Source organism: Gossypium hirsutum, chromosome A13, assembly GCF_007990345.1.
Source record: "Gossypium hirsutum isolate 1008001.06 chromosome A13, Gossypium_hirsutum_v2.1, whole genome shotgun sequence".
Lineage (NCBI taxonomy): Eukaryota > Viridiplantae > Streptophyta > Magnoliopsida > Malvales > Malvaceae > Gossypium > Gossypium hirsutum.
The window spans coordinates 107,227,098-107,237,585 of NC_053436.1; the positions used below are offsets into that span (position 1 = coordinate 107,227,098).

A 10,488-nucleotide genomic window follows, 5' to 3' on the forward strand; every position below is an offset into this window, starting at 1 on the left:
ACTTTCAAAGGGGTTGGGAGGAAATGGGAGGAGACAGAGACTGAAGAAACGATGTGGACAGAATAATAAACAAAAACGGTGGGAGATGGAAGGAGAAATTTTGAGGACAGAATAGGAGAGGGTCGGGTAGGGAGGGAGGGTAAAACAGAGAGCAGGGGACGGAAGGCGGACGTAATAGGTATTTGGGAAGGGATTACAAAAGCAGCGAAAAAGGGGATTAGGTCGGGATTGGTTTACGCCCGTAATGCCTATTACAGCGAACCAAACGCCGGATTAGAGGCGTCATGTAATACGCGCGTATTCGGCCTGTATTGTATTAGGTAATACACTGAACCAAACATATCCTAAAGGTAAATGAATTAAATACGAGTAGTAGCTTATCCAAAACAATGTCACGTGAGAACTGCTGAATTTGAAAAATTTAAAAGCGTAGAAGCACGTGACACTCTTATTTTGAAACCTAAAATAAAACCAACACAGAAAAAACTTCCTCTTTTCTATATTTCCCGTTGTTTGTTATTTACTTTCTTTTTTCTAAATTGAACCAATAAGAAAGAAGAAAGAAAGAAAGAAAGCAAGAAAGCAAGAAAAAGAAAAGAAGAAAGGCGCCATGGAAGCTATACTCACTGACTGTGTTCAAAACAGTCTCCGCCATTTCATGTTCAAAAACGCCATCTTCTTTTGCGAACGTCTTTGTGCTGAGTTCCCTTCCGAGGTAACTCACTCGCTCATTCCAAAAAAAGAAAAATTTGAACTTTTTCTTTTTTCAGATTTGTTCTTTTCGGTTGGTGAAATGAAAATCTTTTCTGGTCTTTTTAGAAAGAACCTTTTGATTCTTCAATCGTTTACGAGTAAAAGGGGAACAACTGTTCGTTGGATTTTCAAGATCCACTGTTGGCATTGCTTCAATCATTTGTTAATGATTAATCGGTTTCTTAATTTTCTTTCCCGGAATTCTTTTTTTTTTCGTGTTTAATGCATGGCATTAGATTCTTCAAATTTCAATTCGTATTGTTCAATTAGTGTTCAATGTTCTTTAAGTTTCGCGGAGAATATAGATTTTGGTTGTGGAACTCGATAAATTAGTAACATTAAGGTTCTAAATTCAATTTTCTTTTTATTTTTTAGTGGGTTCTTTACTTTGAATTGCGAACTGAAATATGATTTTTTGGTTTAAATGTAGGTGAATTTGCAGTTGTTAGCTGCTAGCTACTTGCAGAACAATCAAGCTTACTCAGCGTATCATATTCTAAAGGGTTTGCGTCTTGCCTTGTTTTAATTGTTTGAAGTTGTTTTAGTATATTAAATCATAGCCCCTGTGATAAAAAGTTTTTCTTCATATGAAGGAATGCAAACAAGTCAATCCCGCTATTTGTTTGCGATATCATGCTTTCAGATGGATCTACTTAATGAAGCTGAAACGACTTTATGTCCTAGTAATGAGCCTGGTGGAGAGGTATTGATGATGTTTTCTTAGACAAGTTAGTTGCCTGTGACTTTCACATGATAGTAATGGTAATATCTTGATAGTCCATTTTCGTTTTCGTTTTTTCTTTTGCAGATTCCAAATGGTGCAGCTGGTCATTATCTTCTTGGCCTTATTTACAGGTTGATCTGAATTATTTCTTCTTAATCTAGGAGATATTTTAGAAATTTAGGGAGAGACAATATACTGTTGTTTTCTGAAATTTGCATTGATATTGTCTAAAAGTTATTCTCCAAAGATGGCTTCATAAAATGCAGGGGATGGTTATTGTTTTGTGTTGAAGTCCACCTTCTTTCTTGCTTTTATATAATGTTACTTAGTCTCATTACTGGCTAGACAGAGGCAGAAAATCTTAATGGGATCCCCTACAATGAAGGAATTAAATCCTCTATACTTTGACTTTTCCTTTGTTTAACCACTTGGATGGTCGGACTATATTTCAATTTTCAAATAGTTTTGATCTTCACGTTTCATAATTGAGTAATGTCTCTTTTTCAGGTACACAGATAGAAAGAGAAGTGCTATTCATCATTTTAGGCTGGCTTTGTCTATAGATCCTTTACTTTGGTCTGCATACGAGGAGTTGTGTATATTAGGTCTGTCAAAAATTGTTCTCAAGATTCTATATTCTTTCTAGAGCTATGCTATTATGCTAGGTTGATCAGATCCTCAATCTCACATATCTTTTAGTTAATGTCTTTGAACTGCTATACATCATAGGTTCAGTTCAATTTCCGTCTGCTATTACCATTGGACTTATAAATAATAAGTCACTAAAATGGCTTTGCAAATTGCTATCAGTAGGCTTGATCTTATATTCACTCTGTATTTCTCTTATCTATTTATATGATTATATTAGGTGCTGCTGAAGAAGCGACTGTGGTTTTTGGGGAAGCAGCTGCTCTTTGCATTGAAAAGCAGTACTTCTATCATGGGTTAGCTTCCCCAAATTTGCATGTGGCGAGTGAGGGTTGTAATCTGGTTTCTTCCCGGAACTTTAGTTCAGAAGATGTCAGTCGTAGGCAGCTGAAAAACACACAAGTGAATAGCCTTAGAGACATCCCCAGTAATCATCATGGAGCAGCAATATCTGCTTCACAGCCCCATAATGGTGGTCCTTCAAATATATCACTTTATAATACTCCTTCACCAGTGGCTTCACAGGTAAGGTGGCGTGAAATTCAAAATACTGAATCACATCTTATGTAGAGTTCTATGTTTTTGATTGGTTAGTTAATTTAGGGTAGATGCTTTGAGGTTACTTAGCTTTTTTTTTTGGGGGGGGGGGTTGTATGAGTCTGATTAGGGGCAACCAACATGAATTTCTATGTATGTTGTAGTTGTCAGGAGTTGTTCCACCACCTTTGTGTAGAAATGCACAGCCAAATGGTTCCAATCTCAACACAGTTAATGCTGATGGTTCTCCAAAGTCAGTGGTGAACTCTCTTGTTCAAGCCCCTCGAAGAAAGTTTGTTGATGAAGGAAAATTACAAAAGGTAAAAGTGTTCATAAATGCAGTATTTCTTTTTAATCCTTCTTGGCATTTAAATCTTTGTTGAAACCGTTATTTTGCATGCCATTGGTTTCATGGTTCTTGACCATCAGAAACCGAAGAATAAGTAATGTATAGATATAGATATGTTGTCCATCATTTATGTAATCAACAGAATCATGCTCATTGGTGGTGTAACATGGTTTTCTTTATAGAACTTTTGGGGTAGGATGAAATAAATTTTTAGTAAAATTTTGATACGAACAGGTGTCAGTTATCTTTAATTACTTTGATAGTTTGGCACGTCCATGTCCAGTTAGTGGAATCAGTGCTTCGGTATTATACTTGTGCTTACATGTTATACAATATGAAACTTCCTTGTACTATAACTGAAGTAGTTTGTTAATCCTTTTTTGTTAGATTTCTGGGAGGCTATTCTCCGATTCTGGTCCCCGTCGAAGTACAAGACTTGCTGGAGATGCTGGGGTCAACACAAATGCAAATACCACGGGAGTAGCTGGAAATGGGACTAGCTCTTCTAAATACCTTGGAGCTAAGTTGAGTTCTGTCGCCCTTCGTACTGTGACAGTTCGTAATTCTCAATATTGGGCGAACGATAATATTGAAGAAGGTTATAAAACTTCTTATTCATCGGTAGTTCTCTGAATTCCGCTACTTCAGTTTTTTATAAGTTCTCTAATAAGTTCCAAATTGAGATTGTTAGTTGATTTATGATTCGTGGGCACGACGAAAGAACGCTAATTTGTTTCATGTGTTCATTTTGGGAACCTAATTGTGATAGTTATTTGATTGAACTGAGCCAAAACGCTATTCTTCTTCTGATGAATGGAAACACAAATCCCTCTTCCCATTAGCTACCATTTTTACCTGCTCTGATATCTAGAAACTTTGATTCTGATATTGTTTAGGGATAAGAGCTGAAATATTTGATGATATTCGTGCAAATTTGGCATCAGCAAATTCAAGTTCATCTCCTGGTGATGTTAGATCCCTTGACCAAGATGAACCTACTGTTCCAGTTGGTGGGGTTGTTACTAGCAGATCAAAAGTTAGCAGTGGCGTTTCAGAAGTTTTAGGCCTTCTAAAAACCCTTGGGGAAGGCTATAGGCTTTCTTGCCTGTATAGGTGTCAGGTAACTATGCATTTAGCTTGAAGAAACAGTAATATTTCAAATCTCTGGGGCAATGTTCAATGCTTTTGATAATTCTTCGGTCTACAGGATGCACTGAATACCTTTCTAACACTTCCACTTAGGCATTATAATACAAGCTGGGTGCTGTCCCAGGTAACACTTCTGGTGCAACATTCTCTGTTTTCTTCCTCTCTTGATGTCAGATTGTCTCATACCAGGTTGATCAATCAGTCTTGATTTGTGATTTTAGAAATCTTTCACAGAGAGAGACATGCTTTCCGTATTTTATGCTTTCCACTTAGACTTGTAGGCTAATTTAGTAAAGTTTTTTACTTAATTTTGTTGGTTAGCTGAAGGACTTGGGTGTTTTCACAAGTCTCCTACATATATTTTCACAAGTCATTTCTATGAAGTATATTTCAAAATTTTCTGACGCAGGTTGGGAAAGCACATTTTGAATTGATTGATTACTTAGAAGCTGATCGGGTATTTAGTCTTTCCCTTCGAGTGTCTCCTTACAGTTTAGAAGGAATGGATATTTACTCCACTGTTCTATACGTGAGTTTCCTTGATCCTTGAAAAGTTATGTAACATGTTACATTGCTTGAAATGTTGTTGCTTTACTAATTTATACTCATCAGGATGAACTCTATCTGGTTTCTGCTTGCGAAAGTCTCATAGGAAGTGGTCTCTTTCAAACTTTTACTGATTTTCCCTCTAATTTTTTGGCTAAATTTCTTTGTTGAGAGTTGTCTTTATCTTCTTGCAGCATTTAAAGGAAGATATGAAGTTAAGTTACCTAGCGCGGGAACTGATATCAACTGATCGCTTAGCTCCTCAATCATGGTAGATTTATCTAACTTTTCGTTAAGTAGTGAAATGGCATTAGCCTTTCTCGTTCTTGAATAATTCGTAAATATTACCAATTTCACTATCCCAAGTTTCTAAAAGCTGTTATTTTCCTTAGACTAATTTCTACCCATCTGCCTTGTTTAATAGCTGCTTTGAGGATTTAGAGAGCAGCTTCGATAGTTAATATAATGACCTTTATTTTATTTCTGTTTTTTATATTCAAATTAACTTGCAGGTGTGCCATGGGAAACTGTTACAGCTTGCAGAAAGACCACAAAACAGCTGTGAAAATTTTCCAACGATCTGTGCAACTGAATACAAGATTTGCATATGCCCACACCCTTTGTGGTCATGAGTATGTTTACATGGATAATTTCCTTTAACTTTAAACTTGTTAATTCGCACTTCATCCTTTATTTGTTCATTAAAAGTTCCGCCAGAACATTTTCATCTGCAGGTATGTTGCTTTAGAGGATTTTGAGAATGGAATCAAGAGCTACCAGGATGCCCTTCAGATCGATTCAAGGCATTACAATGCCTGGTATGGTCTAGGAATGATCTTTCTTCGCCAAGAGAAGTTTGAGTTTTCCGAGCATCACTTTAGAACTGCTTTCCTCATAAATCCACGTTCTTCTGTTATATTGTCTTATCTTGGAACCGCTCTCCATGCCTTAAAGGTCAAGCTACTTTACATACTGTTTATATCTTGACTTGAATGGTATCGTCTTGGGAATTCTTTGAATTTTTCTATCAATCATTCTACAGAGAAGTGAAGATGCCATCAAGATAATGGACTGCGCGATTTTTTCAGACAGAAAAAACCCGCTTCCGATGTATCAAAAGGCTAACATACTGATGAGTCTAGAGAAATTTGATGAAGCTCTTGAAGTTCTACAGGAACTTAAAGGGTATGCCCCTCGTGAAAGCAGTGTATATGCCTTGATGGGTAAAATCTATAAGCGACAAAACATGCACGAAAAAGCCATGCTTCATTTCGGTATTGCTTTGGACTTAAAGCCATCTGCAACCGATGTTGCTACGATTAAGGAATCAACTTATACTTGATCTTTCTTTTATTCTTATCTTGTTTTTCCTTTCTTTTCAGTATTGCTTCTCCCTAGGAAGAAATGAACCTTTGCTCTTTAAACCTAGGACGTGTTTCAATATATTTTTTTTAACCAGGCTGCCATCGAGAAGTTACATGTACCGGATGAATTAGAAGATTAACCTGTAAATCGAACTGAGTTTTCAAGAAGCAAAGAGGAAGGCCTCAAAAACATGCTTGTCCAGAAAGAGTAGCTCTGCTTGTGCTTTCGATTCGTGCTCGAATAAAACGGTAACAATCTCGAAAGCCCATTTATTTGTGCAGTTAGGTCTGATTCACAATCTGAAACAGGACTAGTTTAACAAAATTACTGAAAGTATACATGTATCCCACATAGTTGTAATTGTCTTGGGCTTTTGTAACCATCAATTTTTACTTGTTTTATAGTTTTATTTGTTTCATAACATTTGAGGCAACATGAAAATCAGTGTTGGCTCATAACACCATTGTCATTCTAGTTCATCACGTACATTCACTCAGCATTTTAACCACACCGAGCTCTGGTTCTGATTCCTAAAGTTGAGAATTTGAACGTTTGTTGGATATAGATATCGGATATGGATACTTGCAGCGAAAACAAGTAAAAATGGAAAAATTGTGAATAACTTTTTATTAGGAATGATAACCCTGTTATTGTAATACATATACATTTTGAGTAAAATAGATTTTTCTAACGTTTGATATTAGCACATTGAAATTGATAATGAGCCTATGATACGAAAATTATAAGGTAACCTTATACCTAGACATAATCCAGGAGGACTTCAAGTTTGATGTTTCTCGTATAAGCTTAACTCAGCATGAGTGTCCTTGTATCGTTGGCTCAGGTACGTTGCACAATAGATCGGTGGAAACCTGGTTAGGAATACATGCAGCAGCTTGATTAGAGTTGGTATTCAGACCATACAAGATTATCTAAAGGTATGTTGCTTTGACTGGGGTTGTTCTCGAACAGGGTATCGGATAAGGGTACTAAAAGAAAGCTCGTAAAGAAAAATGAAAAGTCAAGAGTTTTGAGATGGACTTCAATCCATATTATCTATAATTAGAACACTTTTGACAATAACACTTACTTGGGAGGATTGTTTTCGGACTTGCAAGTGGGTAAACATTCGACAAGACAGTCATGACTCGGCTCAACAAAGTATGCAATCTGTAATCAGAAACAACAGACATAAACCATAGTTATATGTTATGTTATATGCTGTTGCTATATGCTATGTTTATCAGATTTCGATACAAGTGTCAAATACATGTGCTCAACAAAGATATGAATTTGGAGGTTATAACTCTACACCAATGTTCTAATACAACATACATCTTATGTGGGTATTTCAAGAAGAATAAAGAACTTAGCGACATAAGACATACATCAGATCGAAAAGCATCAGATTGAATACGAACAAGTACATCAAAAATAGATATATAACAAGCACAAAAGTCAGACTTGATACGTAAATAGCAGTTATGATGGGATGAATATATATTGAAGCAACCTGATATAATGACATGACAATAATGAATCATGGAAAGGCAGCAATGGCTCTTAAAACATGGATGACAAAAATCGGGTTAATGAAGGTAAGGAGCCTTACAGAATATCTCTCCTGACCATTCCCCAAAACTCGGTGCAAAGTGGACCTGGGTACATTTGAACACCAAGTATTTAGTCACAAAGTAAGAAACCAAGGAAAATACAGCAACATATGCCCTAGATCAATGGAGATGCGGCCTTGGATAACGGATTTACACTTATCATGACAATAATACGAGTCATATATCATAATATAGTTTACCACAGAAAGTGGCTTACTTGAATATACAGTTGCTCCAGCGTTCAAGCATGTCCCCAAGATTGACTATAAAAGCTCTGTAAAAAAATGAAAAGTTTTAAGCATGTCATCAGCAAAGTAACCCAAAAAGCTTGAATCTCAGCAAGCCATTAGCAACTAACCCTTTTACCGGTGCTACATACTCCCATATCTGAGGTTTTGCATCTTTATCTTTGCATATCTGCCAAAAACCGTAATAAACTTTATGTTAACTAGTCAAATGTGAAGAATAAAGGTAATAGAATCACACGTTTAAGGAAAATGTTCATACTTGCAGACCCATCACAGCATCTGTAGCCAAAAGCGTAATCAATCCATAATCAGAATGTGCTCCAGCTCCATATATTCCTTTTGATGGATCAGAAACTTGACCTGAAAAGCATATGAAATTCATATAATGAGTTAAAATCAACAGTGCAAATACTTCGAGATGAAAATAAGAGCAATCCCATGATCTTTCCACCACCTCCATAGTGTAGTAACCGCAAGGTGGCAATAGGCTTCCCGAGCATCTCAGGCTTATCAAAAAAATCAACCTCTAAGCCAAGTGCAAGCGCTATGATCCTTGCAACTGCTTTTGCCACCTCCCTGGTTTACACATTATAAACAAAAACAAAATCTTATTAGCTTATTTTTTTGCATACGTTACCACGAAATCACACAAAGCTACTTAAATAACATACTAGCTTATAAACTTACAATGCCTGGTGATGGAATTTTTCCATAGTTTGCCTCCATCCAGGCAAAAGACCTAATCAAAAACCAAAAAAATGTCCCAAGAATATCAGGGAAAATTTTTCTTTAAACCACGTCTTGCAAGACACACCAATCAACAAAAATCCAATATGGTTACCATCTTCAGGCCAAACATTTGGTCCATAAAACGGCTTCTCCGCTTCAGGATCATCTTCGGGTACTTCCACACCTATGTAATACCCCTCTTTGTAGTCTCCTACTACCTCACAAGCGAAAAAAAAGCTCAGTACTTTAGTTGAACTATTTCATTAATGATCAATATGAAAGGAAAACCAAATATATATATATATAGTCCTGTAAAGGGGAACTTTGTCCCTTGACTCTGTCGAAAGCGGGGCGGAGTTGATCAAGTGATAGTACTTATTCCCGTTGATGCCATTCAAGGCTTGGGTTCAAACCCTACCAATAGCAAACGGGTTGCTGTGCAACATGAACAGCCTGATCTAACTAGGCGCTCTCACTCTATAAACCCGCCTCTGGCTCGAGTTCTTGACAGAATAAAGGGGCAAAACTCCATCTGAACTTAAGGACAATATTGACACGTTGAAGGGTACAACGGGTTCGCAAAAACTTCTCCGGAAGGAACCAACTTGATTCTCAAATAGTATATAATCAGTAAGAAGAAAGAATTGCTAACCATGAACTTGATTATCAGGGTCAAGAAGCTCATCAAGCACTGGGGTGTATCCTCTGTGTTTTTCATTCCTCAAAACTTTCATTTTCTCATTTAATGGCAATTCAAAAAAGCTCTTGCTTTGACCAAATACTTCATCCATGAATTCCTGGCTTATCCCATGGTTTACCACATAGAAAAACCCACAATCTAAACAAGCCTAAAAAATTCACCAAATTTCCAACACATTAATTCTGGGTTTATCTTCAAAATCATCAATATATATATATAACCAACTTCAAAACCATAACAAAAATTTAAAAAAAAAAACCTTAAATCCCAATGAAAAATACAATAACAACAGAAAAAAATTATTGAGAGGGAAACAAAAACCTGCTTTAGTAAAGAGACAGATTGATGAATATCAGGATTAGAAAGATCGATGCAATTGAGAGTTGACACTTTGAGAAGAGTTTCATTTCCATTCTGGCACTGATTCTCCATTTTCTTTTTCCTTTTATTTTTTGCTTGGCGTAGCTTTAATTTGCTGTTTCGATTGTTAAAGGCCTCAAGTTCCTAAATTCGAGAGGAGAATTTAATTTAATTTATAGGGGATGAATCCAGAAAGACCAAAGACAACTTTCTGGGTGTGTCGATTCCATAACACGACAATGCTACAGCAGCTACACATGACACGAAACAAAAATGGTTTTTTTAGTTTATATGGATCCCGAAAATGCCGAACACACAATACGAAAATAAAAGGACAAAAAAAGACTCATAGAACATGATTACTGCAAATGAAGAGAAAAAAAAGGCTGAACCTTTCTTTTCTTTTTCTATTTTTTCATTATTTTTAGTTATAAATAAAAATTATAATTCATAAATGGGTTATTATATACCTATTTATACTTATTAGTGCAAAATACATCAAGTTCATTAAATTTTTAACAATTTTATGTTTTGGTCCCTTAATTTCAAAAAGTTATAAAACAGTTACCGAACTATTTGAATATTTGTATTTTGATAGATATAGAAAAATAGATACACAAAGAGAAAATTACGAGACTCGAATGTTTTCATATCAACTTTTTTTTATATAAATTTGTTACATAAATATTTTCATTTACATTGACATATGTGAATTGTCAAAAAATGATTAAAATATAAAATCAGGGCAAATCTAAAGGGGCTGGCAG

The 10,488-nt window shown here is 35.9% G+C and overlaps 2 protein-coding genes across 7 annotated transcripts; one reads left to right on the forward strand and one right to left on the reverse strand.

Annotated features, from left to right (window-relative positions):
- The first annotated feature begins 505 nt into the window (after positions 1 to 505).
- Positions 506 to 7,327, forward strand: LOC107893311 (cell division cycle protein 27 homolog B). Of its 5 annotated transcripts, none has more exons than XM_041085655.1 (17): positions 506 to 715; positions 1,184 to 1,256; positions 1,347 to 1,456; positions 1,562 to 1,608; positions 1,985 to 2,082; positions 2,346 to 2,650; positions 2,827 to 2,982; positions 3,399 to 3,609; positions 3,908 to 4,131; positions 4,219 to 4,284; positions 4,570 to 4,689; positions 4,901 to 4,977; positions 5,219 to 5,338; positions 5,441 to 5,660; positions 5,749 to 6,030; positions 6,166 to 6,319; positions 6,916 to 7,327. In XM_041085655.1, the coding sequence occupies exons 1-16, from the start codon at positions 611 to 613 to the stop codon at positions 6,208 to 6,210; spliced, it is 2,259 nt and encodes a 752-aa protein (XP_040941589.1). In that variant the 5' UTR covers positions 506 to 610; the 3' UTR covers positions 6,211 to 6,319; positions 6,916 to 7,327. The 5 variants fall into 5 exon arrangements, with proteins under 5 accessions (XP_040941589.1, XP_040941590.1, XP_040941593.1 ...); XM_041085656.1 differs by having other exon boundaries at positions 5,749 to 5,980; positions 6,089 to 6,319; XM_041085657.1 differs by having other exon boundaries at positions 507 to 715; positions 5,749 to 5,891.
- LOC107893312 (2-oxoglutarate-Fe(II) type oxidoreductase hxnY) lies at positions 6,676 to 10,087 on the reverse strand. 2 transcript variants are annotated; one of them, XM_016818264.2, is made up of 11 exons: positions 9,683 to 10,087; positions 9,314 to 9,509; positions 8,774 to 8,872; positions 8,620 to 8,671; positions 8,387 to 8,508; positions 8,192 to 8,292; positions 8,043 to 8,101; positions 7,902 to 7,958; positions 7,684 to 7,729; positions 7,162 to 7,241; positions 6,676 to 6,943 (listed from the first exon to the last, which is right to left on the reverse strand). In XM_016818264.2, exons 1-11 carry the CDS (start codon positions 9,791 to 9,793, stop codon positions 6,853 to 6,855), a joined length of 1,014 nt encoding a protein of 337 aa, XP_016673753.1. In that variant the 5' UTR covers positions 9,794 to 10,087; the 3' UTR covers positions 6,676 to 6,852. The 2 variants fall into 2 exon arrangements, with proteins under 2 accessions (XP_016673753.1, XP_016673752.1); XM_016818263.2 differs by having other exon boundaries at positions 8,774 to 8,875.
- Between the last annotated feature and the right edge of the window lie 401 nt (positions 10,088 to 10,488).